Genomic DNA, 27,686 nt, shown 5'->3' with positions numbered 1-27,686 from the left:
GGGCCTTCCTGGTTTTGCCACTCACTGGCAGCGTCACCTCGGATATGTAACTTAACCTCTCTATGCCTCTATTTCTTCATCTGGACAATACAGACAATAAAGATACCCACCTTATAGTATTGTGGTGAGGATAAGACAAGTTCTGTAAAGTGTTTAGACTCTACCTGGCATAAAGTGAGTGCTATGACACACTGGCTAAGGCTAACCTTCCATTCTGAAGTCCTTTCGATGTCATAGACCCAACTTTGGCCTGTTGGCAAGCTCCACCCAACTGATCTGCTTTTCACATGTGCCTCCCACCTCTGTCTTCAGTGGCTCCCCACTACCCACAGCATTCAGCCAGAGCCCCCACATGATGATCTTTTCCAATGTGAGTTCTAACCTTTCCAACATGAATCACCGCCCCCCCCCAAAAAAAAACAACTGAAACAGATCGATTGAGCCACTGACCCCTAGGTGAAGTCATGGTGACCCCATTCCCACATTCCTTCTAACTGAATCCAAAGTATCATCACCAAAATCTTTTAACACTAGTTTGAGCCCCTCTCTCCAAGAATCATCTCAATTATTCCCCTTTTCTTTCCATTTCTATCTGACTATCTGTCTTATAAGACTCATCGGCACTTACGGAAATAAGTGATTAGCTCTGTGTGTATCTTCACTCTCCCCAGAACTATTAAATGTTTTGGGACATGGATGACGTACTAAATACTTCTTTCAGTCTTTCTCAATGATACGCCAATATTAGGGACTCAAACGAAACTCTCTGAATTATGAAGACACTTAATCTTACCTGAACTGTCACAACTCCAGCTCCTTGGCACTTCTTGCCACTACTGCCTCTACACTCCAAATGCAGTGTGGTCTGTTCTTCTCGATTAACATACTGCTTGGGCATTGTGTCCAACAGCTCACTGTCCAGCACAACCTGCTGAGATTCCCGAAGAGCTGCAGTTCTGAAAAACATCATCGGTAGGTTAGAAAAAAAAAAAGTCTTAGGAAAGATTTTATGATAAGTGATAAAGGCTTCCAGTCACCCCCAGCCTGCATTAGAGAACGATAAGGCACAAGAATTCCATAGTAACAAAAAACCAAAGGTGTGTGTGCCAAGACTCACCCAAACCCTCTCCCTGGCAGTCAGAGAGTTAAAAAAGGAAGGAAAAGTAAGACAAGTTTTTAGCCAGAAACAAAGCTCCATTTAGAATCTGTGTTATATCAACGTTTTTTTAAATGAACCCTTAAATGCAGAAGAACAAATGAGAATTCCATCCTGATTTAATCATCCTAAAGGGGTACCTTATTTGTAAGTACCAGTGACTTCTTAGATATTAGCAACTCAAACTGAGATGTGGAAGACATGAAAAGCTAGTTGTTTACATGGGTGTCAACACTGTTTTAACTGTATTGATTACTACGGTGGTGTGCAGGAGGCCTGTGTGTTGCATGTGCAAACAACACACATATGATACACGACTAAACCAAAGACAACCAAGGGATAAAGGGCCAATAAGAGATTGATTCCCATGGGCTTTGCAAAGATAAACTCTTTCACTTTATAAATAAAACAGACTCTACACGCACTCCTCCTCACAGGATCACAAGGTACAATCAAAACCTTATACAGTTGATCATTCTGTATCCACTGTGAACTCAAAATACTAAAATGACTTTCCCACACTTCGATCAAGTATCTGTGTCAATTTTTAAAAGAATATGGAGAGTTAGAGAGCAAAGCAGTGACAAAAGAGAGTAAATCTCATTTCATTCCCTTTTAACACCATCTTTCCAGTATCAGATTTCCTCAGGGAAAGCATAAGAAAAAAATTTAGCTGGCACTGCTGCCACTCGGAAATGCCACAAGAAACTGTACAATGTATAGTCCATGAAAGCACCACATAATTTCCACATGAAATTAAAAGACTTGTCACAACTTGGTTAACTAAGGTAACCATCTGAGCCAGTCTGGTCAAATTACCCTGGTGGTGAAGAGGCTAATGAAGAAGCTCTTCTAGGTGCTACTCATCAGGCTGTCAAAGCAGCAAGCACAGAAGCATGATCCTGGAGGGCTTGTGGTCTTACCTGGCCTGCTGCCGCAGCAGATTCAGGTCTGTGCGTACCAGCTGGATGGCGTCCTTCTGACTCAGGATCGAGGCTGAGGAAATAACTGGCACAGGAGGCCTCACTGGCTGCAGAACAAGGGGAGGTTGGGGGTCCTCGTGCTTCCGCAGGTTATTTAAAACCCTTTCTTTAGCTGAAAAAAAAATTAAGTCATATTTACTGAATAACGGCTACTACTAGGTCATAATGTACTACAAAACTAAACTGTTACCTTCATAAAGAATGTTAGAGATCTGAAGAATAGTTGTTTAAATCATCAGAGGCCTAAATGAATAAAATTATCTTTTGTTCCTTCCAAGTTCTGAGGGATCACCCACCAGCCTAATAATACTCTACCCAGGAGCTGGGAGCTCAGGAGCATGTGATATGATTAAATAGAATTCCTATCCTCAAAAAGTCTTGATGATAGTTAAAGACCTACTGCTCACAATCTTAAAGTATCACCCTAGACAGCTTTGCATAACATGCTAAGGTGTTTGGACTTGACACTAGTGTAAAAGGGATCTAGTGAATAACTCGAAGCAAGCTTTAGAAAGATGGTAGCTATCATCTGGACAGTGGACTGGGGAAATGGGGCAGGTAGCCCAGTTAAGAGTTTAATGCAGTCATCCAAATAAACTTCATAGGAATAGGAGAAAGAGGAATGGGCATTATGGAATGAAGCTGAGTGAAAAGTCCTACATTAGGCCAAGGTTTGAACAGGAGGGTGGAGAGTAGTAGAGTTAAAATGAATGAAGACATGGGCATGAACTCCTACAGAACTTATATTTATGTAGCCATACAGTCATTCATTCATTCATTCGTTCATTCACTCAAAAACTGATTTACGAATACAAATAAGAAATAATGTACCATATAAGAAAAATAAAGGTAAAAAACGGTAAATCTGTACCATGCAACTTTGCACTAGATTTCACATGATCTCATACTGGTCAATCCAACTTAAATGTTTATATTCCTACACTTAGTACACAGCTGAATACATAGTAGGTGTCCAATAAATTCCTATCTTCCCTTCCTTTCTTTTCACTATACTATCCACATACCACACAGCTCATAGGGACTGAAGAACATGAAGAAAAATGCTGCCATGTAAGATAACAGAGGTCAGGAGAGGTCAAAGGAATTTCAAGCCAGTAAGTTAACAAAGTACTTAAGGGACTACTCTGAATTTCCGATTTCATTCCAGATATAGCATTCAATTTTCTATTCTTGTTAAGAAAAATTAAAGAAAACTTAATAGCCATGACTTTACTTGGCATAAGAAAACTTGTATTGTTTGTAATCCAAACAGATGGAATTTAACATTCCAAACAGGTCAAGTCCAGGACTGTCCCTTATAGCTGGGGTTTTTCCACTAGAACTACCACTCTATGCACAGAATGTAACAAAGCTGGATATTCACCATGGGGTAAGACTCCTGACTATGTTCAAGTCTCTTTCAAGCAACATTAGGTCATGACTCTAAAGGAAAATGGGGGTGGGGGAGGTGGGGAGGGTCTTTTTCTAACCCAATATAACTTATTACAAAAGAAAAATCAAGGGTGGTACTTTAAATCCAAAACAAAAGACAGAAAAAAACTTAATTCAGTGCATATTTAACTATAATCACCACTCTGGACCACAACTGACAAAAAGTTACGAAGCCAACAAATTTAAGAAAAAGAAGTTGGTGTCGTAAGTATACAATAACCTATGAAGAGCTGCTGAAATTTTTCCTACAATCACAATCACAAGTTCCATCGTTTGATATAATCATCATCTAACCTGCTCTCATCTGAGAAAAACCTGAAACTAATTATTTAAAAATCTAGGCTTTAACTTTATTTAGAACTGCAACCTGTACTGATCGCCAGAAACAAGACAAGTGGTGAAGAGCAGGGTCTCTGAAGCCTGCTCTTCAAAGCCCCAGCTTTGTGACTTCAGAAAGTTACCTAACCACCATACACTTCAGGTTCCTTATCTGCTCAATGCAAACCCCAAATAATTAAATTCTAGCTTCTACTTTACATGTTGTAAGTCAATTAAAATATCTTTTTAAAGCATCATGCAGAAAATGAACCACAAAGTACATAATCACTTTCCCAATACCAATTTACAAGAAATACAGGGGACAGAAAAACATTAAACTATACCACAAAGGTATAATTAGCAACATCCAGACTGTGGGGAAACTCCATGGCAAGAGTCATGCCTCAGTGTGGGCCAATGAGATGTAACTGGAAAGTCTATGAGCAGCTTCTTGAAAGAGTCCTTAAAAGAGGGAGACTTCCCTACCCGCTGAATGGAATGCAAATGTGACAGCTTAAGCTTAAGCAGCCACGTTGAACCATAAGTGGATGTCAGATGTGAACACAGTGAGACAGCAAGATAGGAGGTGCACGGGTCCTTGAAGGCTTTCAGGCCATAAAGCTACTGCTCTGAACTGCCTGCCTCCAGACTTCTTTTACATGGAAAAAAAAATCCCTATCTTATTTAAGTCCTCACTGTTTTTGGAATTTCTCTCATTCAAAGCATAACCTAACCCCAAGTGGTTAACAAGTTAACAATGAACTCCTAAAAAAGCAATTCTCACTGAGGGGTACACTTTGTGAACCTTAACCCTCAATGGCTCCGATTCACTCACTCATCCATTCATTCACTCATTCATTCACTCACTCATTCATTCAAAGGGTCTGATGCGCACTCACACAACTCACCCAACAAAGGATCAGTGAAGTCCAGTGGCACTGACGAACTGCAGGGTGTAGAATGGGACTCAAGCTTGGCCTGCATCCACAGACTAATGGTTTCCTGAAACTCATAATGTATGCGCTCCATGTTCAAATACTCCATCCACAGGTCCTAAAATGGAACCACAGGACTTTAACTTTCAGAAATGAATCACATATTCACATATAAAACTGTATATTTAACTTTAAAGTGAACCCATAAGTTTCAACATGAGGTGGTCCACTCCAGGCTCTCCAAGCACTAGGATAAATCACATTTAAAATGGGCACTCTAGGGAATTCCCTGGCGGTACAGTGGTTATGACTTGGCACTTGAACTGCCTAGGGCCCGGGTTCAATCCCTGGTCAGGGAACTAAGATCCTGCAAGCCGCGTGGTGCGGCCAAATAAATAAATTTAAAAATAAAATGTCTAACAACCTTAGGAATCTCAAAACTTTTTGACTGTGTACCATGACTGGAAAAAATTATTGCAACAGCCTCACTAAATGTATATTTATAAATTACATACGTATACTACTGAACTAATATAAGACATAGGTAAAAAAAAAAAATTTTAAAGAGATAAAAAATAAATATATTGAAAATAATTGGATCTGGATTATATCAAGCCCTAGGTCCCAATACCAACTTACAGGAAATACAGGGGACAGAACAACATATTAAACTACACCACAAAGTTATAACCAGCAAAATCCAAGCTGTGGGGAAGCTCTATGGACAAACTACCCAGTTTCTTCAACAAATAAGTTGCAATTTAAAAAAAACGATAAGGGGAGGACCTATAGATTTAAACAGATTAATAAGAACTATCAACCAATTACAAAATGCAGACTCTGATTCAAACAAACTGTAAAAGTAAATAGAAACAAAACTTTTATGACATTTGCAAGAGCACTGGAAATTTGAACAGTCTAGATATTTGATATTAAGAAATTACTGTTAATATATTTCAGATATAAATGCTCTTGGGGTTATGTTATTATTTTTTTTAATAAATTTATTTATTTATTTTTGGCCATGTTGGGTCTTCATTGCTGTGCGCGGGCTTTCTATAGCTGCAGTGAGTGGGGGCTACTCTTCGTTGCGGTGCGTGGGCTTCTCATTGTCGTGGCTTCTCTTGTTGCAGAGCACGGGCTCTAGGCGCTCAGGCTTCAGTAGTTGTGGCACGTGGGCTCAGTAGTTGTGGTTTGCGGGCTCTAGAGCTCAGGCTCAGTAGTTGTGGCACATGGGCTTAGGTGCTCCGCGGCATGTGGGATTTTCCCCGGCCAGGGCTTGAACCTGTGTCCCTTGCATTGGCAGGCAGATTCTTAACCACTGCGCCACCAGGGAAGCCCTTTATTTTTTTTAATCTTCGTCTTTTAAAATATGTATCAAATGCCCTCTAGGATTAGCTCCAACATGGTGGTGGGATTGGATTGGCTATAGATGAAACTAGACACATGATACATACAGGCAGAGGGAGAAGGGCATGTCTATTATACTATTCTATTTTTCTGTATGATTGAATTTTTCATTATAAAAGGTAAAATAAATAAGTAAATAGATATGATTGACCAAAAAAAATAGAAACAGAAATTCCAGTATTTTCCTCCCACTCTCCAGTGAGCTGTCTTGCATATTTTGCATATTTGTCTTGCATAAAATATGTCTGGCATATATTTCACTCTGGTGATGACTATATATTAGAATGGTGGACCGTCATTAGTAAAAAAGAAAGTCAACTATCAATGAACACCAAAAACTACAAACAGTAATAGCTGATGAGCAGATAAGGACTGTGGCTTTGTGGACAATGGTTTTCTTTTTTTTTTTTTTTTTCTGATTTGGAGTGTTCTAAAGGATACCTATAAATGTAAAAATGTTTCAGGCTTCTCAATTAGCACACTCCCATGAAGTCCTAAATCGTTATTTCCAAACCAATCATGGCACAAGGCATTCCAGACTCAGAGAAGGAACACCAAAGTCATCCGGATCACAAGCCTGGATCTTGGATGTACCAAACTGTTTGAGCTGCTGTACCAGATGCTCCTACTGTGTATACATATCTCCTTTAATTGGGGTCTGGATGTCACTTTCTCCACCTCTGTGCTAAAGTACTATTGACAGAGGCTAACAATTAGAAAAGAATACTGAGAATTAACAATGGGTAAGCAGAGATGTTTCAGAAACCACTAAAAGACAGAACAACTCTGAACCTGAATTACTGATTCAAAATACTAGCTATAAAATTAAATGGCCAGCAGAAACTAACACAACATTTTAAAACAACTATACTCCAATAAAAAAAAATTTTTAATAATAAAAATTTTTTAAAAATCAAATGGCAAGCAAAGACTTTAAAAAAAAAAAAAAAGAAAGCAATTAACCGTGTAAATGCTGGGGAACCAAGATAAATATTAAAGAACCAAGAAAGCTATGATTAATTTTTTAAAACACTGACCAAGTACCTACTACATGCAAATTCTTAGATAAGGCTTTGGGTTGTGGAGTATAAAGAAGAGACAGAGTATGGACCTGCACTCAAAAGATTTCAGGACACCATGATTATCTGTGTATTTTTCCTATTTCTCTGGCCCTATATTCTCAGCCTTATTTCTCTGTGCCTTTCAATGTTACTTCTCAGAGTTCCATCTTCAGTCCTCTTCTTAATCCAAATACTCTATTACCATTACACCCACATTTCCCACACTACCCCATTCCTGAACTCTAGACCTGTATATCCCCTCCCCACCAACTCTTTAATAAGAGCATTCCTTGAAGCCCCTCAGGCACTTCCTCTTCCAGTACTGTAAAGAGCAGCTGCCCAACTACAAATTTGGAAGTCCTTGTACTATCTAATCTGCCCTACAACTGTATCAATCCTAATCTAAAAATCCTATTGATTCTACTAATGCTTCTTCAATATATATATTTTTTATAAGAACAGGCTAATTTTATTTTTTTTAATTTTTTTAACATCTTTATTGGAGTATAATTGCTTTACAATGGTGTGTTAGTTTCTGCTCTATAACAAAGTGAAATAGCTATACACATACACACGTTCCCATATCTCTTCCCTCTTGCTTCTCCCTCCATCCCACCCTCCCTATCCCACCCCTCTAGGTGGTCACAAACCACGGAGCTGATCTCCCTGTGCTATGCAGCTGCTTCCCACTAGCTATCTATTTTACTTTTGGTGGTGTATATATGTCCATGCCACTCTCTCACCTCGTCACAGCTTACCCTTCCCCCTCTTCATATCCTCAAGTCCATTCTCTAGTAGGTCTGTGTCTTTATTCCTGTCTTACCCCTAGGTTCTTCATGACCTTTTTTTTTTTTTCTTAGATTCCATATATATGTGTTATCATACGGTATTTGTTTTACTCTTTCTGACTTACTTCACTCTGTATGACAGACTCTAGGTCCATCCACCTCACTACAAATATCTCAATTTCATTTCTTTTTATGGCTGAGTAATATTCCATTGTATATATGTGCCACATCTTCTTTATCCATTCATCTGTCGATGGACACTTAGGTTGCTTCCATGTCCTGGCTATTGTAAATAGAGCTGCAATGAACATTGTGGTACATTACTCCTTTTGAATTATGGTTTTCTCAGGGTATATGCCCAGTAGTGGGACTGCTGGGTCGTATGGTAGTTCTTTTTTTAAGGAACCTCCATACTGTTCTCCATAGTGGCTGTATCAATTTACATTCCTACCAACAGTGCAAGAGGGTTCCCTTTTCTCCACACCCTCTCCAGCATTTACTGTTTGTAGATTTTTCGATGATGGCCATTCTGACTGGTGTGAGATGATATCTCATTGTAGTTTTGATTTGCATTTCTCTAATGATTAATGATGTTGAGCATTCTTTCATGTGTTTGTTGGCAATCTGTATATCTTCTTTGGAGAAATGTCTATTTAGGTCTTCTGCCCATTTTTGGATTGGGCTGTTTGTTTTTTTGTTATTGAGCTACATGAGCTGCTTGTAAATCTTGGAGATTAATCCTTTGTCAGTTGCTTCATTTGCAAATATTTTCTCCCATTCTGAGGGTTGCCTTTTGGTCTTGTTTATGGTTTCCTTTGCTGTGCAAAAGCTTTTAAGTTTCATTAGGTCCCATTTGTTTATTTTTGTTTTTATTTCCATTTCTCTAGGAGGGGGGTCAAAAAGGGTCTTGCTGTGATTTATGTCATAGAGTGTTCTGCCTGTGTTTTCCTCTAAGAGTTTGATAGTGTCTGGCCTTACATTTAGGTCCTTAATCCACTTTGAGTTTATTTTTGTGTATGGTGTTAGGGAGTGTTCTAATTTCATACTTTTACATGTACCTGTCCAATTTTCCCAGCACCACTTATTGAAGAGGCTGCCTTTTCTCCACTGTATATTCTTGCCTCCTTTATCAAAGATAAGGTGACCATATGTGCGTGGGTTTATCTCTGGGCTTTCTATCCTGTTCCATTGATCTATACTTCTGTTTTTGTGCCAATACCATACGCAAATCAATCAACGTGATACACCATATTAACAAATTGAAGGAGAAAAACCACATGATCATCTCAGTAGATGCAGAGAAAGCTTTCGACAAAATTCAGCACCCATTTATGATAAAAACCCTGCAGAAAGTAGGCATAGAGGGAACTTTCCTCAACATAATAAAGGCCATATGCCATATATGACAAACCCACAGCCAACATCGTCCTCAATGGTGAAAAACTGAAAGCAAGCATTTCCACTAAGATCAGGAACAAGACAAGGTTGCCCACTCTCACCACTATTATTCAACATAGTTTTGGAAGTTTTAGCCACAGCAATCAGAGAAGAAAAAGAAATAAAAGGAATCCAAATCAGAAAAGAAGAAGTAATGCTGTCACTGTTTGCAGATGACATGATACTCTACATAGAGAACCCTAAAGATGCTACCAGAAAACTATTAGAGCTAATCAATGAATTTAGTAAAGTAGCAGGATACAAAATTAATGCACAGAAATCTCTGGCATTGCTATACACTAATGATGAAAAATCTGAAAGTGAAATCAAGAAAACACTCCCATTTACCATTGCAACAAAAAGAATAAAATATCTAGGAATAAACCTACCTAAGGAGACAAAATACCTGTATGCAGAAAATTATAAGACACTGATGAAAGAAATTAAAGATGATACAAATAGATGGAGAGATATACCATGTTCTTGGATTGAAAGAATCAACATTGTGAAAATGACTCTACTACCCAAAGCAATCTACAGATTCAATGCAATCCCTATCAAACCACCACTGGCATTTTTCACAGAACTAGAACAAAAAATTTCACAATTTGTATGGAAACACAAAAGACCCCGAATAGCCAAAGCAATCTTGAGAACAAAAACGGAGCTGGAGGAATCAGGCACCCTGACCTCAGACTATACTACAAAGCTACAGTAATCAAGACAGTATGGTACTGGCACAAAAACAGAAATACAGATCAATGGAACAGGATAGAAAGTTCAATATATTTTTAATTCATCCATTTATTTAACTACTCCTGCTATTTCAATAGTTCTTCAAACGAAGACTTTGGAAAAAGACGTCCTGCTGGTAACATCCTCTCTGCCACTCCGCATCATCATGTCTTCCTATCAACCTGAGAACTCCCGTTTGTCCTTTAGGGCTCAGTTCAAAGGTCACACTCCAGCCTCAGTCTGAATCAGGTGTCATTTGTGCATGTTTCCACAGCACCCTGTGCATTCCACCCCCACAGTCTTCATCACTGGATGCAATAATTATTTAGTCCCCCACCTGACAGTAAGCACCTTAAAGGCAGAGACTGCATCAAGTTTCTTTTCATCTTTGTTATTAGATGCCTGACACCTTAAAGGCATTCAATAGATACAGAAGGAGGGAAGAAGAAAGAAGAAAAGAGAGGAAGGAAAGACAAAGAACACAGAAGAAAGTGAAAGACACCTACTAGAGATGAAATAGTATATACAGTGTGGAAGCAACTAGGTTTAAAGACCCAAATTGAAGTCTCTCAAGTCTTAGAGGATCCTAAATCCCATCCAATGTTGGGGGTCAATGCCCAGTAGAGTTCAGCCCCTAGAAAAAAGAAACTGGAACAGGAGAGATATGCCTACATACATACACACACACACACACACTCACACAAATGATAGCTACAGAAGCTTAACGAAAACTCAGAAGTTTTGGCCTAAGAAAGACCACAGACATCTATGCTTGGGTACCAGGGAGAGAACAAATTAGGATATGTGAAGACTAGAATTGAGTATCTCCAAAAGGGCAACCAAAACTGTGATAGCTACAAGTCATCTCCAAAGGCAAACAAAGGTGAACTCCCTATCTCCATGCTACTAACTTTCTGTACAACATATGAATCTTAACAAGCTTCAAGCCTTCAGGTGAGGCCATAGTGGGGTCAGAGATTCAAAAGGAAACACTCCTACAAAAAATCACTTATATGTTGACAAAACCACAAAAACAATGACTATACCAGTGACCCGATTTCCGTATCAACAAGTGGTTTTACCATTAGGTTATAAAAGTAACCAATTCAAATTACAGTTAGATATGCTAAGAGAGACATTGCCATGGTTTTACCTGCTGATTCTGCATCACTTTTGCTAGCCTGTGAATATCATAATGCTTTGGCAGAGAAGGGATATACGTATCTCCTTTTTGAAAATTCTCATCTTCTAGCCATAATATATATACATTGAAGAGCCTAAAAGAAAAAAACATAATTACATAAAATACGAAAAGATGTGCAGGCAAATGAAGTTTCTTACACCTCTAGGAGAACTGGCACTAAAAGATAAAAGTTCGGAAGCACATAACACAGAAAATATTTCCAACCACCACACTCCCAAGAAGGGCCAGCAAGGGAGAAAGGTCACAAATCATTTAAGTACGATGCAATAATTGCTAAAACAAAAGGTGTGAAGAAAGGGCTCTGTGAACTCTCTTACTAAAGAGGGTTAAATACAGTACACAGAAAAAAATAACTGGAGAAGGTGACTTTAACACAAACCAAGGATCTGAATTTCAAGCTTTTCTTTCCTGGACAATCAGTCACAGTGAGCCTTGGTGCTCGGAAAAGTTTAGATAACATTCAAATAAACACCTTTTCTGTCTTTCAGAGAAAACTTTAAAAGCCATTTTAAACTTATGCATTGGAAGAACCTGCCAGCTTTAGGCTCAATGACAATCCCCTGCCTCAAGGAATCACAAATAGAACCCATAGCATGTATGCACCCTGTTCCCATGAAGAAGGAACAGAAGAAAGCTAAAAACGGGGAAAAAATTTCTCTATTTTCCGGTAAAAACGTTTTTAAAAATTTAATGATGCTTCCTTTGTTTTTATTTTGCTTTGTTTTTACAAGGAAGACAGTCCATTTAGCTCAGATCACTGGTATTTTAAGCAGTTGTTTGCAGCAACAGGTACCAGAGTAGTCTACAGCACACAAATTACAAAGTACCAGGTGGGGACCAGGAGGTGTGGCTGGGCTTTACTCAATAAAGTGGAAAAATACCACCTTTACCGTGGCAACAGTCTATGTAGGAAGACACCCTGGGACAGAGCTTTGAGGGTCTTAAACAGGAGGGGCTGGGACGGAGCTCTCTTCCAGCTTGACTCGGTTATATGTCTACTTCACAACATGCCAAAGGAGGGCAAAAGGGAACATCAAAGGCTTTCTTAGCTGATCTAAATGTTCAGAGATAAAGCCTTCCCAATGGTTAAGCCCAGATAAAAATACATTTTCCTTCAAGCAAGAAAGAGACAGGGAGAAATGATTCTGGAGGCTGAGAGAAGCCCTAAGGCTTTGAGGTCAATCAAGCCTGAAGCCTGAGTGCTGGATCGAAACACTGGGTTTCCTCACCAAGACATCTGTATTCACTTTGTATTCAGAGTTCATTATTAAGAGCTGTTTTTATTAAGTCTTTTTTATTTTTATTTTTTGTGGTACGTGTGCCTCTCACTGTTGTGGCCTCTCCCATTGAGGAGCACAGGCTCCGGACGCACAAGCTCAGCGGCCATGGCTCACGGGCCCAGCCGCTCCGCGGCACGTGGGATCCTCCCGGACCCGGGCACGAACCCGTGTCCCCTGCATCGGCAGGCGGACTCTCAACCACCGCGCCACCAGGGAAGCCCTATTAAGTCTTATTTATAAGACTAATATCTCGTTTACATCAAGCTTACAAATGAAAGGTGAAAGAACAGTGTGAAGGGGACACACACTTACCTCAGAGTTCTTAACATTTTAGGGGATGCAAATATTAAGCCTACTTTTAGAAGCAGTTTTGGAAGATTATGAATCCACCGCACCCCAGGTGGATCCCACAATCCCCTAAAGGGCCTATGAATCTCACTTAAAGAACCTTGCCTGGGTCGTTTATTTCCTTTAGAGAACTATCCTAGCAGGCTTTACTAGTTGTTAACCTGCTTTATCACTTCTTTTGGTTTGTTTCTGTTATTAAATAAAGAAATAGAAGAGGTCACCAGCCCTCGGGTTTAAGAGCTTTCACTCAGACTCCAGGCACTTCACAGAGGTACATCCAAATTGCTGATTCACTCTCGTAAGAAACACAAAAGAGAAACATTACAAGATGCAAACCTATAGTCAAAACCACCTTCCATATTCAATCTAACAGGTTAAGAGAATAACATCTAGCAACTGTAACACAAATCAAAGAGCCGGCACAAGTACCTGTGCTGCAAACAACATAAATGGCTAAATAGCCATGCCTCACCTCACGAGCTCCGTGTGCAGCTCTGGTGAAGTCAGGTAAGCAGGGGTGCCAGCCTGGGTCGCTGGCAGCCCTTCACTGCCCTCTGCTGGAACTCGGAGGGCCTTGCTCGCAGCGTGGTGGAAGTCAGCCACCTCAGTCAGACGCCTCTTCATTTCTTTTAGCAAACTGATATGAGCAGGGCTTTGAAAAAACCTTCTTCCAATACAACCATCTACGGGTAGCCTTAAAAAATGCAAGCACAGATCACAACAGGATCAACACAAGATGCTCTTTCTATGTGACACAAAATTACAGTCTGTTAAGTCAGTTTATTAAATTAATACATACTATCTCTACCTCAATGGTTATAATGAGGCTCCAACAAGATGGCACATATAAAAGCAGTTTTTAAAAGAACGAAATGCTATGCAAATTCAAGACACTGTCACCACTTAGAGGTACAGAAGAGATTAAAGATAGTCCCTTTTCTTAAAGAACTTGCAATCTGGTAGAAAACAGAAGTGATGAAGAATCAACATCCGTATGTTTCAAAGGGGTGAGTTAAGGGAGTGCAGGTGAACTAGAAACAGAGCTGGAGCCAGACAGCGATGGTCAGTGACAGTGAGCAGCCACGGCCGGCCAGAGTCCCTTCACATCCAGTGGAAACGCTGGCCTCCCCCCAGGCACTGCCTGGCCTTTGTCCACAGCTGCACTACCCATCACCAGTCCCCTCGAACAAGCTCCACCATGGCCACACAAGCAGCCTCAGTTTGGGACAGTCTCTCCCTTTGCAGCTCCAGAAGCTCTCTGCTTAACCTTGCAGGGTCCCAGGGTGTTGTCTCCACCAAACTGGGTATGGGGGGTGGTAAAGAGAGAGCGGCCACAAGATACCCTGAACTCAGAAAAGGTCTAGTCTGATAGACGTGAAACAGGAAAGGAGGGAGGCTCCTAGCCAGAGAATGACTCTAACTCCCATGCCACAGTGTGAGAACACAGAGCTGCAGAGCAATGCAAAGGTGGGAACTGATTCACAGAAACTTACTACTACTCTGGGTACCATACCCATATTGCGGTCCTGGGCGGTGAAGATACAGGAGGAAGAACTTCTGCCAAATGAGTGGCAGAAGAGGATGGTCAGAAGGCGTGACGAGAGCCTGGTGGGCCCAACGATAAATGAGCAGCCTCTGGAGGGACGGGACGATGGGGAGTTTCAGCTGAGCCTGGGCTTTCTACAAAAGAGGCGGGCTTTGAGCAACCATGTAATGACCACAATTGCAAACAGTCACTTCCTAAGTGATTCAAATGAAATGCTGAACATGGTGTTTTCGATTCAATAAGAAAAAAGAAAAGTCATATAAACCTTACTTCTCTGACCCGCTAGCTAACATTTTAACCTTAGTAGCAAGACATGTAGGGCAGCCTTTTTTCAAGAATTTCACAGACCCCAGAATTGGACTGGGTCTTAAGCATCACCTAGTCTAATCTCATTTCCATGCCTTTCCATTCCTTTGCATGTAAAACACTATAGGGCAAGAATAATATAAAAGCCAAAGTAAATTTTATCAACCTCTTGAAAATAGAGATTTTTCTTTTTTGGCCACACTGCATGACAGGTGGGATCTCAGTTCCCCGACCAGGGGTCGGACCTGCGCCTCCTGCATTGGAAGTGCAGAATCTTAACCACTGAACCACCAGGGAAGTCCTGAAAATTTAGATTTTAAATGGGCGTTCAAGAATGATAAATCCCTTGACAGGCTCTGAAATCCAAAAGCAAAGTCTATACTATAGGACCTGAAAATAGAAGGTCTTTAATTCTAAAGCCTCATTCCAGTCTTTCTCACACTTTAGTTAGCCTAAGGATCAGCTAGGGAGTTTTTCAAAATAAATTACTGGTCCCACTCCAGACTCAGAATCCCAGAGGCCGGGGTCCAGGAATCCGATTTTTAACAAGCTCTCTAGGGGATTCTGATGCTTTAAAACAAAGGCAATCCCCTTTACACATACAATGAACACAGCCTCAAATTATTAGGTTGTGACTCTCAATGTTAAAAGAACCTTGGAAAGGAGGTATACACTTCAACTACACCATGTTGAGCATTAGTTTGGTTACTGTGCTTTCCAAACATTCGTAACAAAAGAAAACACAGAAGTCCAAAAGCTACAGGTGAACCCATCAGCATCAAAGTGTGAACCACCTTCTACCACTCAAATGCAGAACTGCTATTTGCACCTTCAGAGCTTGGTCAGGGGTAAATGCAGAGTTTATAACCAATTCCCCTTCAACAACTCTTCGGAGCTGCGAGTCTTCTTCAAAGATGGATTCCATGTTCAGGACTGTCCATGCAAACCAGACCTACAATAACACCAGGTAAAGAGGGGAATGAGCTACTAACTCAGACAGACAAAATACATCCTCACATTCCACAAATAAACATTACAGTTCCTAAAATTAACACATAGTTTTTATACCTATTTCTACTCTTATCACAGATATAAATTTACATGAAATAGGCCATTGAAAACTGTTAAATTACTTTAGAAAGGCTACTTTAGTAAAAGAAGATGTTTGTTTGCTCAACTTTAGTGCGCAGGTTCTGTATCACGAGGGACAGGAAAGAGGGCCAGATGTGAGCTCTGCCCTTAAGAAGTTTTGCATTCACCAGAGGAGACAAGACTAATATAAGTAACCATAATGTAAAGTGAGAAGTGTGAGTACTGATCAGGGATTGAGTGCTATGGGAAACCAGAGGAGGTAGGGTGGGATCAGAGAAGGTAATATACCAGAGAAGACTCTAGGCAGAGACTGGAGGGGAAGGCATGCCTGGGAAGAGAATCAGCTAGGCAAAAGATGGAAACTCCAGAGATGTATGCAGATAACAGCATGGAGTGTGTTTCAGCTGGATCACAAGAGGTATGAGGAAGAGCAGGAGGTAAGCATGTGATACAAAGTTGAAGGATGTTACTACTAATTTAAGTGATAAAACAGAGACATAATGGGACACACAAAGTCTTGAGAGATGGTGATAATGATGAAAATAATGCTGCGAATTAATGATAATGATGATAACTGTAACAGCCAACACCTAGTAAACACTATTCTAAGTGCTTTACATGTAGGTGCAATCATTATTCCCATTTGACTGTTGAGGACAAAGAGGTTAGCCAGCTGCCCAAGGCACAGTGCTAGCAAATGGCAGAACCAAGGCTGAACCCCGGGTGGTCCGGCTCCAGTGTCCACTCTTACTTAAACGCTCTGCCCTGCAGCTGGGCAGGCTCTGCAGTCAGGCAGCTGGAGTCTTATCATGAGCTGTCTGACCCTGAGCCAGCCACTTGGCTCCATAAAACCTCAGTTAACACCCCTGTGAGACAGGAATAGCAACAGCACCACCTCAGCAGAGGGCTACTGTGAGGATTAAATGAAAAAGTATTCTTATGCATAGTAAGTGTTAACAGACGTTAGTTATTTTAGACTATTAGTAACGTAGGTAAGGATGATAACAATATTAAAGTTCAAAAAGATAACAGGGCTTCCCTGGTGGCGCAGTAGTTGGGAGTCCACCTGCCGATGCAGGGGACACGGGTTCGTGGCCCGGTCCGGGAAGATCCCACATGCCGCGGAGCGGCTGGGCCCGTGAGCCATGGCCGCTGAGCCTGCGCATCCGGGAGGGGCCACGACAGTGAGAGGCCCACGTACCGCAAAAAAAAAAAAAAAAAAAAAAGGATAACAAATGGTCCACAGTGGGTTTCCTACCTGAGTGGGTGTGGCCAAGCCCTCCACAAAGGAAGGAGTGATGTTGCCTGCCACGATCCAGCTCACCAAAGAAGAGAGCAGACTCCGGTCACAGTGGTAGCCCAAAGCATTCTACACCAGGGGAGCATGTGGAGCAGAGAGTGGAGGCTTTAAAAAACACAATCGATGAGCTTTTCAAGAATATCAGCAATTACCTTACTACGATGGAGGATTCTGGTAAGACACAGATTTCAATCATTAGTCCACCAGCAGTTACAGTCCCAGGCTGCGCATTATAGCCAAATGTAATGAGCAGCGCTCCTCCTGGGATGTCCTTCCTTTGGCTTTATGAGGATCTGCACTTAGCAGACTACGGTTACTGGATAAGACACTGTTAAGGCAGAGCTTTAAAAAGGCAGTGGCCACAGAGCAGTACTGAGAAGGGTGCATGTCGGGGAACCTCCTTAGAAGACTACTATCTAGCTGATGACTGAAAGATAAATTCTCTAACAGGTTTACCTTATGTTGCTGGTAGAGCAATTTCTGCACACAGTCTTCCTGCATCAGCTGAAAAGCTGTTTTACACAAATGGTCCATGAGGAAGAGGATGGGTTGTTCTCGGTACCAAAGATGTTGGCTTATAAGAGCCTGAACCCAGAACTCCAATACGGCAACCGGGCCCACTTCATTGAGCTGAGTGCTTACAGAGATGTGGGCCTGCGGAGAAAGGGCTCAGGTGACGTGAAAGGTAATAACCAGCCTCCCATTTTTAAAACACTAATAAAATAATACCTACCTCCACTACAAAACCCAGATCTGTTGACCTTCTTGGTCAAAAGCACTGTGCCGAGTGCTTTGAAATGACCAACACATAGACATGTTAGCACAGGGGTGTATGATTGGGAAGGCGGGCAAGGGTGTACAGACAAGGGGCTGACAGGGTCCTGACCTGGATCATGCTGTTGAGAAGCTTCACGTTGTCTCCATGGCTGGCTCCTGTCAGGTGCTGTGCCACCTTGTGGGTGACCTGTTGCGTGACACCCTGAGGGACACCGATGTCCAAGTGTAGGAAGAGGAGGAGGTGTGACAGAAACCTGCCAAGCACACAGGACAACGCACTTTACCTTCCAATCGGAAGTCAACAGAATTTCCAGTGGCTAATTACTTACGAGAAACAAAAAATACTGACGTGTCCCATTTTTAAACCAAAGCTCTATTTAGGGATTCTGATAAATCTTCAGGAATTTCAGAAGAATAAAGTTTTCCAGTTTGACGTGGGTTAAATCTACCCATGTAGTGAACAGACCTAAGACACATAAACCCATGCAAGTTAAAGAGCATTAGAGGGAAAACACCCAAAGCGCTGCTCTATCCCCTCCCAACCCCCACTAACGAGAGTAGAGATATCTATAGAATCACTCTGCAATCTTTCATGGGGTGTCAACTCCACACAAAGTGGCATATGGAACACTGCAGGGGGGGGCGGGCACGGATACCACCACATTTAAGTCACGGACGTGCCCTCGGTTCCCTGGGTGAACCAGGCTCCTTCCTCTCTCAGGGCCTTTGCCTCTGCTGGGTTTTCTGCCTGAAACACTTCCCCACATCTAACCTGGCAAACTCCTACTCATCCTTCCCATCACATCTGCAATGTCCCTTCCTCAGAGACTTCCTGACCCCTCCCCGCCACCTAAAATACGTCTAACCCATTAACCTCCCTCATAGCACCACTGTTTTCCTTCGTGGCACTTAAAATTGGTAACTGCAGCCTGAGGACGTGACCCCTTCCTATGTGTCTGAGGGCAATGCCCAACACTCCTGGGTCCCCATCGTACAGACGGTGGCAGCACAGAGGTTACTGCTGAGTGAGGGTGCTTCCCATTTCACAGGAGGTACAACACAGGCCAAACTCCACTGCAGTAGAAAGGGAAAGCTATGACAGGAGAGGCGCAATTAAGCCCTGTAAGAGTTCAGAGAACAGAGCTAGCGCAGGCATTAGGGTGCAAAGGGAGAGATACAGAGGAGGAAATATCTGAAATGGAGCCTAGAAAGATTTACCTTTACTCAAAATTTAACAACTCCGGGGCGGGTGGGAGGGGTGGGAACAGCCCATTCAATCTAATTTTAAAATCTCTCAAAATTGCAAAAATCTAAAGACAATTTATTAAAATTGTTCCAGGCAGGCATCAAATTGCCTGTGTATCACTTAAGCCTTACACTCAGCTTGTATGAGAAATGGCATTATCTCATCGTACAAATAAAGAAACAGAGGCTCTGAAAAGTGAAGGAACTCAACTGTGTTCACACTAGGAGAGCGATGGAGTGAGGACACAACTCAAGCCTGAAAGCCATGCGCCAACCAGAACACAAGTGGTCCCAGACTCGCTCAGGGCCTAGAGTGCTAATTTTTCCAAAAAAGGTCCCTAGGCCCTAACCCATTCCTACTGAAGCAGACTCTCCAGGGGAGGAGCTGGGAACCCATATACTTAATAAGCTCCCTCCCGTGAGGGGAGGAGCTTCTCATCCCCAGGAAAGTCTGCGACACACTGTTTGAAATGACACACAATGGGAAAACTGTAGTGTCCCCCTCATGCCTTTGGACGTACTACCTGTCCCCTGCCATACAGGCCTCCTCCACATCAGGCCTCACCTCCCCCTTCCTCGCTCTTCAAAAGGCTCCAGCCAGATGACCTCCTCCCAGCTCCCTGGACAGGTATTTTTCTTCCCACCTCTGTGCCTTCACTCAGCTCCTCCCCAGCCTGGTCCTCTCCAGACCCTCCTCTCACCCCCTACGGATACTGAAAAAGCCCTGTCTTGCCATGTCCTCTCCACTGACCCAACACCTACCTGCACTCCGAAGCTCAATTAGAAACGCACCTCTTGGGACTTCGCTGGTGGTGCAGTGGCTAAGAATCCATCTGCCAATGCAGGGGACACGGGTTCAAGCCCTGGGCCGGGAAGATCCCACATGCCGTGGAGCAACTAAGCCCATGCGCCACAACTGAACTGAAGCCCACAAGCCACAACCACTGAAGCCCACATGCCTAGAGCCCGTGCTCCGCAACAAGAGAAGCCACCACAATGAGAAGTCCGCACACTGCAACAAAGAGTTGCCCCCGCTCGCCACTACTAAAGAAAGCCCACGCGCAGCAACAAAGACCCAACACAGCCAAATAAATAAATTCATAAAAAAAAAAAGAAGAAACCCACAAAGTCATATTTGTGGGTCATCTCTTGCTTCTGTTCACTGAGCACCCTCTGTCTCCCTTCTGCTAACACATCCTCTCATTAAGGGAACTGTCCTTCCTCCATGCTATAGAGTTGTGGGAGAGAGAGTCTCTCAATACAGAATCCCTATACACCTTCCTCTCAGGACTGGTCAATCCCACTGGTCAAGGTGACAGGCTCAGGGAGAGCACATGAGTAAGTCACACCAATCGGAATCATTATAAGAAACAAGGAAAAAGAAAAACATTTGCCTTTCCCATGGGAAACTAGCATGATGCCTGGTTCTCTCTGTAGCATATACTTTCATTCCCCTGGAAAATGTACAACTGCAAGAGAAGGCTTGATAGAGAGAGAAGCAGGGCCAAGGGACCTGGGAGGGTAGATAAACAGAAAGGGAAATACTAACCCAGGGCCTCTCAGCTTTGCAACTACTGCCATGTTGGGATGGCAGATTCCTGGGAGAGGCTCTCCTGTGCACTGTGGGATGTTTAGTACTATCCCTGACCTCTGTGCACTAGATTTAAGTAGCAGCCCCCCTCAATCCCCTTACAACTCCCTCTCCCAACCACCTGCCCTACCTGCCCCACCCCACCAGGCTGTGACAACCAAAATGATCTCTAGACATTACCAAGTGTCCCCTGAGGGTCAAAACCCCTCTAGTTGAGGACCACCACTTTAGAATGACCTGTTGTTATCAGGAGCCTTGTTCCCCGATCACATGAGCCAATACATTCCCTTCCTGGTAAAACAAGTGTGCACTGAATTTTCATCATGTGCAATTAAGAATCTTGATTCGTACCCATCCTTAATTCCTTCCCTCCCCCAGCAGCTATTTCTTTTACCCTAATTCCACATACCTTTACCATATACAGTTGACCCTTGAACCCACAGGGTTAGTGGTACTGACCCCCCATGTAGTTGAAAATTCATGTATAACTTTTGACTCCCCCCAAAACTTTACTAATAGCCTACTGTTGACCAGAAGCTTTACCAATAATATAAACTGTCGATTAACATATATTTCGTATGTTATATGTATGATATACTATATTCTTACCATAAAGTGAGCTAGAGAAAAGAAAATATTACGAAAATCATAAGGAAAATACATTTACAGTATTGTACTGTATCTATTGATACTGTAAGCTTACATCATCTGTTTACAAGATGAATCACCTGTCAGTACCTACATCAATACTGTCTTATATGTTATAAAACACTGTAGATGCTATACAGGCTAACACTACACATCAAAAACGAAAAGACAATGTGAAAAAGAAATTCATATTTATTTACAGGTAGAACAATTCCTGCACTGATAATGGAGAAGCAGCAATATGATTGCTTTATGGTAGCCTAGTATAATCAATACGATTGTTTCACAATCGTCTAGCCTGTATACTAATGAGTGAATCATTATAAAAATTTCGTGGCATAGAGTATGATAGTCATATTCATAATACAGTATTAGAAACACTGTTACATTTTTTAAAAAAACACTTATCTGTGATGACAGCCTGATACAGTTTCTCGATTACGAGAGAGGTATACTGTGCAGTAGTATAATTCTTTGAAAGCAAAGTTATAAAACAGTAAGAGAAACACAGTATTAATTTTATATTAAATATCTCTCACCCTGTGCCTACGTAAGGAAGGCTACCCACTTCAATACCAGGCTGGCACAGCATGTGCTACATGATGAATACTTAGGTGATGATGACACAAAAACATCTCATACAGTCCTTGCCATACGCTTGTCAGATTTTCACACAAAGACACACATATACACAACAGGTAAGTTTATCAACTGTACAGCATGATGATCGTTTATTATGCATTAAGTGGAAGTGGATCATCATAAAGGTCTTCATCCTCATTAGCGTCACGCTGAGTAGGCTGAGGGGGAAGAGGAGCGGTTGGTCTCGCTGTCTCAGGGTGGCAGAGCCGGAAGAGGTGGAAGGGAAGGAGGAGAAGGAGGCACACCTAGTGTAACTTTATAGAAGTACATCGAAATTTCTGACTTCTTTGCTTTTTCATTTCCCCAAAAATGTTTCTATACAGTATCAATTCTTCCCCCGTTTGCTTTAGTTTCAGTGCTTGTATCATAGAAGGGTCCATGTCATAAAAGAAATCAAAATCAGTCTTGAATAATCAGAACCTTCTGGCAGATTGTCTAATGTTAATGTTTTCTGGCACTGCTTCTTCTATGTCTTCTTCCTCATGATCTGGCACCAGTTCAGAAGCACTCATGTCGATCAAGTCATCTTCTGTTAACTCCTCTGGTGTGGTGACTATTAGTTCTTGAATTTCTCTAAGATCCAAATCTTGAAACCCTTCCCCCACTCCCAGCCCCAACTTCTTTGCCATATCTACCAACCCTTTCATGATTTCCTTGATTGGTTTTGTCATAAATCATGAACTCATGCACATCTGGACACAGTTTTCCCCAGCAGGAATTTGTTTTGGGCTTGATGGCTTTCATGGTTTTCTATAACAACAATGGCATCTTCAATGGTATATTCCTTCCAGACTTTCAGGATGTTCTGTCAGGGTTCTATTCCATAGTGTTGACAATCCTTTCCATAGAGTACCACATACAATGAGCCTTAAAGGTCCTTATGACCCCCTGACCTAGAAACTGAATTAGAGATGTTGTCTGTGGGGGCAAAGGGACTGCTATGACACCTGCGGTGTTGAACTCGTGGGGTCTGTGTGGCCAGGGGTACTGTCCGATACCAAAAGAACTTTAAAAGGCAGCCCAGTACTGGCAAGGCACTTCTTGACTTCAAGGACAAACCATTGATGGAAACAATCAAAAAAAAGGGTTCTCGCTGTCCAGGCCTTGTACAACCAAGAGACTGGCAGCTGGTATCTATCTTTTCCCTTCAAGGCTGGGGGGTTAACAGCTTTACAGATAAGGGCAGTCCTAATCGTAAACCCGACTACATTTACACGAAACAGTATAGTTAGCCTATCCCTTCCTGCCTTCAATCCTGGTGCTTGCTTCTCTTCCTTGCTAATAAATGTCCTTTGTGGCATTTTTTTTTTTCCCAGAATAGGGCACTTTCATCTGCGTTAAAAACCTGTTCCTGGGCTTCCCTGGTGGTACAGTGGTTGGGGGTCCACCTGCCGATGCAGGGGACGCAGGTTCGTGTCCCGGTCCGGGAGGATCCCACATGCCGCGGAGCGGCTGGGCCCGTGAGCCACGGCCGCTGAGCCTGTGCGTCCGGAGCCTGTGCTCCACGGCAGGTGGGGGCCAGCAGTGAGAGGCCCGCGTACCGCAAAAAAAAAAAAAAAAAAAAAAAAACCTGCTCCGGCAGATATCCTTTCTCCTCGATGATTTTTGTAATGGCATCTGGGAACTCATCTGCTGCCTCCTGGTTGACAGAAGCTGCTTCTCCTGTTATCTTGACATTTTTTAAGCCAAATTTCTTTCTAAAATTATCAAACCATCCTGAGCTGGCATTAAATTCTTCAGCTTTAGATCTTTCACCTTCCTTTTGCTTTAAGTTGTCATAAAATGACTTTGATTTTTCTCTAATCATATTAGGGTCTACAGGTATGCCTTTCTTATAGCCATCCTGCACTCACACAAAAGCTACATTTTCAATATGAGATAAAAAGGTATTTCACAAAAAGTACAACATTTCAGAGCCTGCTGGTGTAGCTGCAGTGACAGCTTCATGAATTTCCTTTTCTTTTTTTTACAGTGGTTCCTACTCTGGATTCATTTATCTTGAAATGACAGGAAGTGCAGCTGCAGACTTCAATCTATGGTACATATCATGCAATTCAACTTTTTCTTGTAATGTCATGACTTTTCTCTGCTTCTTGGGAGCACTTCCAGAATCATTAGAGGCACTTCATATGGGTCCCATGGTGTTATTTAAGGCACTAAACACAATGAAAATGACGCGAGAGCTGCAAGAGGTCACTTTTTACTGTGATGCACAATTTACTGGAGAGACAAACTGCTCAGTCGGAGAAGATTAGCGTCACAAAGCGTGTTAGGCGGATACTCAACACTTGAGCTCACCTTCATGGCAACAGGAGGTGGCTACAAAATTATTACAGTAGTACAGTATGCAGCTGTAATTTAATACTGCACCTTTTATGTCTGTTTATATTTCTCTCAACCATGAATGGCGTCATGTATGGTCTGTGTTTGTGTGTGTAAGTTTTGATAAATTTTAACTTTTTATAATAGATTTGTGTATATTTTATGGTAGTAGATGATAGAATAGACTAGTAGCTACATTTATTTTATACATTCATGACATACTTTTTTCTTAATTTTTTTCAATATTTATAGGCTACATTAGTTCATCTGTGAGTTTTTTCAAACTGTCACAAATCTCCAAAAAATTTCCCAGTGTATTTATTAAAATATATCCTCGTATAAGTGGACCTGCACAGTTCAAACCCGTGTGGTTCAAGGGTCAACTGTAATGCAAATGCAATCTATACGCCCTAGCATGGCCTTGCCAATATTCTGCTTCATAACTTTGTGATTACCTCAGAAGTCTTATTTTCTCCACAAGATTATCAGTGTCTCATGTGATGAGCACCTCCCTGTGTATCTTCTCTGTTTATAATACTGCCCCATGCACACTGCAATTAAAAGCAACGTGTTTCGCTATTGCCACAACAGCAAAGCCATTTGCTGCTCAAGGTCAGAAGCACTATTCCCAGTTTCATGGAAACCACCACCCTTTTCAATACTAATAAGCTATAAGCAATCCAAAATTAAATGACAAAGGGAAGTATCTTTCATGACAACAAAACTAGAATCATTATTAGAGTCACTGTTCATCACTCTGCATTCTAAAATAGGCAGGAAGTTTTCTGCCTCATAAAAAATACACTATTGAAATATCATTCCCTATATTATACTTGAGAAACCAGAGAACATAGTCATTTTGTACTCGCTGGGCTGTTCTCCACTTACTGCTCATTCTTTAGAAGGTAATACTGGCAAGGGTAGAACAAAGGCAGAATCTTATCCAGGACATGGACCACTGTTTTCAAATGCCTCGACTGGACCAGAATCCCCAAGAGTGGGATGCCTTCTGCACAGAACTTCTCAATGCTATGGAAAAAGAAAAAGGCAATGAGCATACGAGGTAGCCAGTTCATAAACTGATGTTCTTCCAATGCACTATCATAGTACACGCTACCCAGATTATCTCAGGTCTCCAACCCATTTATGCATACCCAAACTTCACACAGAAATGCTAGAATCAGAACTCTAGAAGTACAAGGGAACTTAAAAGTTCATCTATATTATCATTTTATACAAAAGAAAGGTGAAGTATCATGGCCCAATTCACACAGTTTCCTGGTATAGGGTCAAACTGAGGACCCAGGTTTGCAAATTTCTAGTCCAGAGCCCTGGCCACTTTGCTTCTCAAATGGTGCTTCTTCTAAGAGTCATGGAGCTCTCATTGTCTACGTAGTCCCACAAGGTATTATAGCAAAGATTCAAAAATGAGCTCAATCTGTCTGTATAATCTGGCAGAATTTTTCTGAAATCAATGTGGCCTAGAAATTTACTTATTTTTTTGACTCTTCAGAGAATCTATCCTTAAGAAATAATCTCAAATATGGAAGAAAATATGACAGATGATCCATGTAAAAATGTACTTTTCAGAATTATTCATACTTGTAAACTCAGAGGCATAAATGACTTAATGTAAATTCTGGAAAAATCCATTCAATGGGAATATTACGGAATTATCTTAAAAGTATGCATATGATGGCCAAGGGCAATATGGAAAAATATTTCTGCTAAAATGGTACTAGGAAAAAACAAAACTTTATACTTCTAACTATAACTACTGGTAAAGAAGAGTTATACTGTACAGACAGGGAAAAAAACAGGGATAATGTCACACTAAAATGCTCATTGTGTTGGAGTGGTAAAAAAGAGTGGTTTTTTTCCTCCATTTTCCTAATTCTATAGTTTGGTTACACTGCTTTAATTCTGGGGGAAAAAAATCTTTTCAAAAAATAATAGGAATAATGCAAAGATTATGCCCTAAGGGAAACATTTACAATATTAAAAGTAAAAAACAAAGGATATATAAAATTATGCATATAGTACAGCTCTATAAAAGATCCAAGGAAAACATACTGCATAAAAATAAACAGAAAAATAAGCAATGTTTTATTACGATGAGAAAGATTCTGGGTGATTTTTTTTGATTATTGTTCTCTGTATTATCTATGACTTTATATTCATGTACAACTTATGTCCTTCACACTCTGCCCCCAATCCTAAGCCCATTCATAAGATTGTTTTAAGTTAGTTCTAGAATCATCCCAGATGACCACAGTGGAGTTCAGCCCCAAAAAGAAACACTCTCACCCTCACACCCACTCAGGATTCAGGAATCAGCACTAAACCAGTATTTATTTTAGAGAGGACTCACAGCAGTATTAGTGAATAAAGAGCTACAGTTCCAGAATAAATATAATTAGAGAAATCATGAAACGATTAAGTTCAGAGTACTACACTCAAAGGATCCACATACCAGACACTGCTCTAAGCATGTTAAACGTCTTATAACTCACTTACGCCTCATAAAGTAAGTCTGATACTATTATTATTCCCATTTCATAGATGAGGAACCTGAGGTACAGGAAACTGTGAATGACACTAGAGCTACTAGAAATGATGTAAAGAGTGCCTTCCAGGGCTTCCCTGGTGGCACAGTGGTTGAGAGTCCGCCTGCCGATGCAGGGGACACGGGTTCGTGCCCCGGTCCGGGAAGATCCCACATGCCGCGGAGCGGTGGGGCCGTGAGCCATGGCTGCTGAGCCTGCGCATCCGGAGCCTGTGCTCCACAACAGGAGAGGCCACGGCAGTGAGAGGCCCACGTACCGCAAAAGAAGAAAAAAGAGTGCCTTCCAAAGGGCCTATATAACATCTCTCCCCTTCCTAGTACATCAATTCTGCCCTCCTTAACTGGCTTTCAAATTTGTCCATAATTACCTGGTGACCTCCATTCACCAACAGGAAACACAGGCTTCAGCCAGGAGAGTTTTGTCAACACTTCCCTTTCCCTCCCCCCCACCTCCACCCAGCCAGACAGATATCTGGTGGAATGAAATATGGAGGGGAGGTGGGGGGTGGGGAGGAAGAAATAGGTGAGGGAGGTTAAGAGGTAC

The 27,686-nt window shown here is 41.6% G+C and overlaps 1 protein-coding gene across 2 annotated transcripts in view; it reads right to left on the bottom strand.

Moving 5' to 3' along the window:
* The window catches only part of EPG5 (ectopic P-granules autophagy protein 5 homolog), a 129,113-nt gene that overhangs the window by 55,284 nt on the left and 46,143 nt on the right, over positions 1-27,686 (bottom strand). For both annotated transcript variants that reach the window (XM_029230514.1, XM_029230505.1), the window contains exons 17-27: positions 25,465-25,605; positions 18,238-18,382; positions 17,808-18,005; positions 17,310-17,420; positions 15,789-15,911; positions 14,621-14,787; positions 13,580-13,801; positions 11,429-11,552; positions 4,818-4,962; positions 2,080-2,251; positions 794-956 (exon numbers count right to left, since the gene is read on the bottom strand). In XM_029230514.1, coding sequence (XP_029086347.1) covers positions 794-956; positions 2,080-2,251; positions 4,818-4,962; positions 11,429-11,552; positions 13,580-13,801; positions 14,621-14,787; positions 15,789-15,911; positions 17,310-17,420; positions 17,808-18,005; positions 18,238-18,382; positions 25,465-25,605 — 1,711 coding nt within the window. The remainder of the gene's footprint in view (positions 1-793; positions 957-2,079; positions 2,252-4,817; positions 4,963-11,428; positions 11,553-13,579; positions 13,802-14,620; positions 14,788-15,788; positions 15,912-17,309; positions 17,421-17,807; positions 18,006-18,237; positions 18,383-25,464; positions 25,606-27,686) is intronic.

The sequence above is a fragment of the Monodon monoceros genome, unplaced genomic scaffold (assembly GCF_005190385.1).
Source record: "Monodon monoceros isolate NGI ecotype Baffin Bay Population unplaced genomic scaffold, NGI_Narwhal_1 Super_Scaffold_1, whole genome shotgun sequence".
In the NCBI taxonomy this organism is placed as follows: Eukaryota; Metazoa; Chordata; class Mammalia; order Artiodactyla; family Monodontidae; genus Monodon; species Monodon monoceros.
This window is presented reverse-complemented; position numbering and strand designations above follow the sequence as displayed.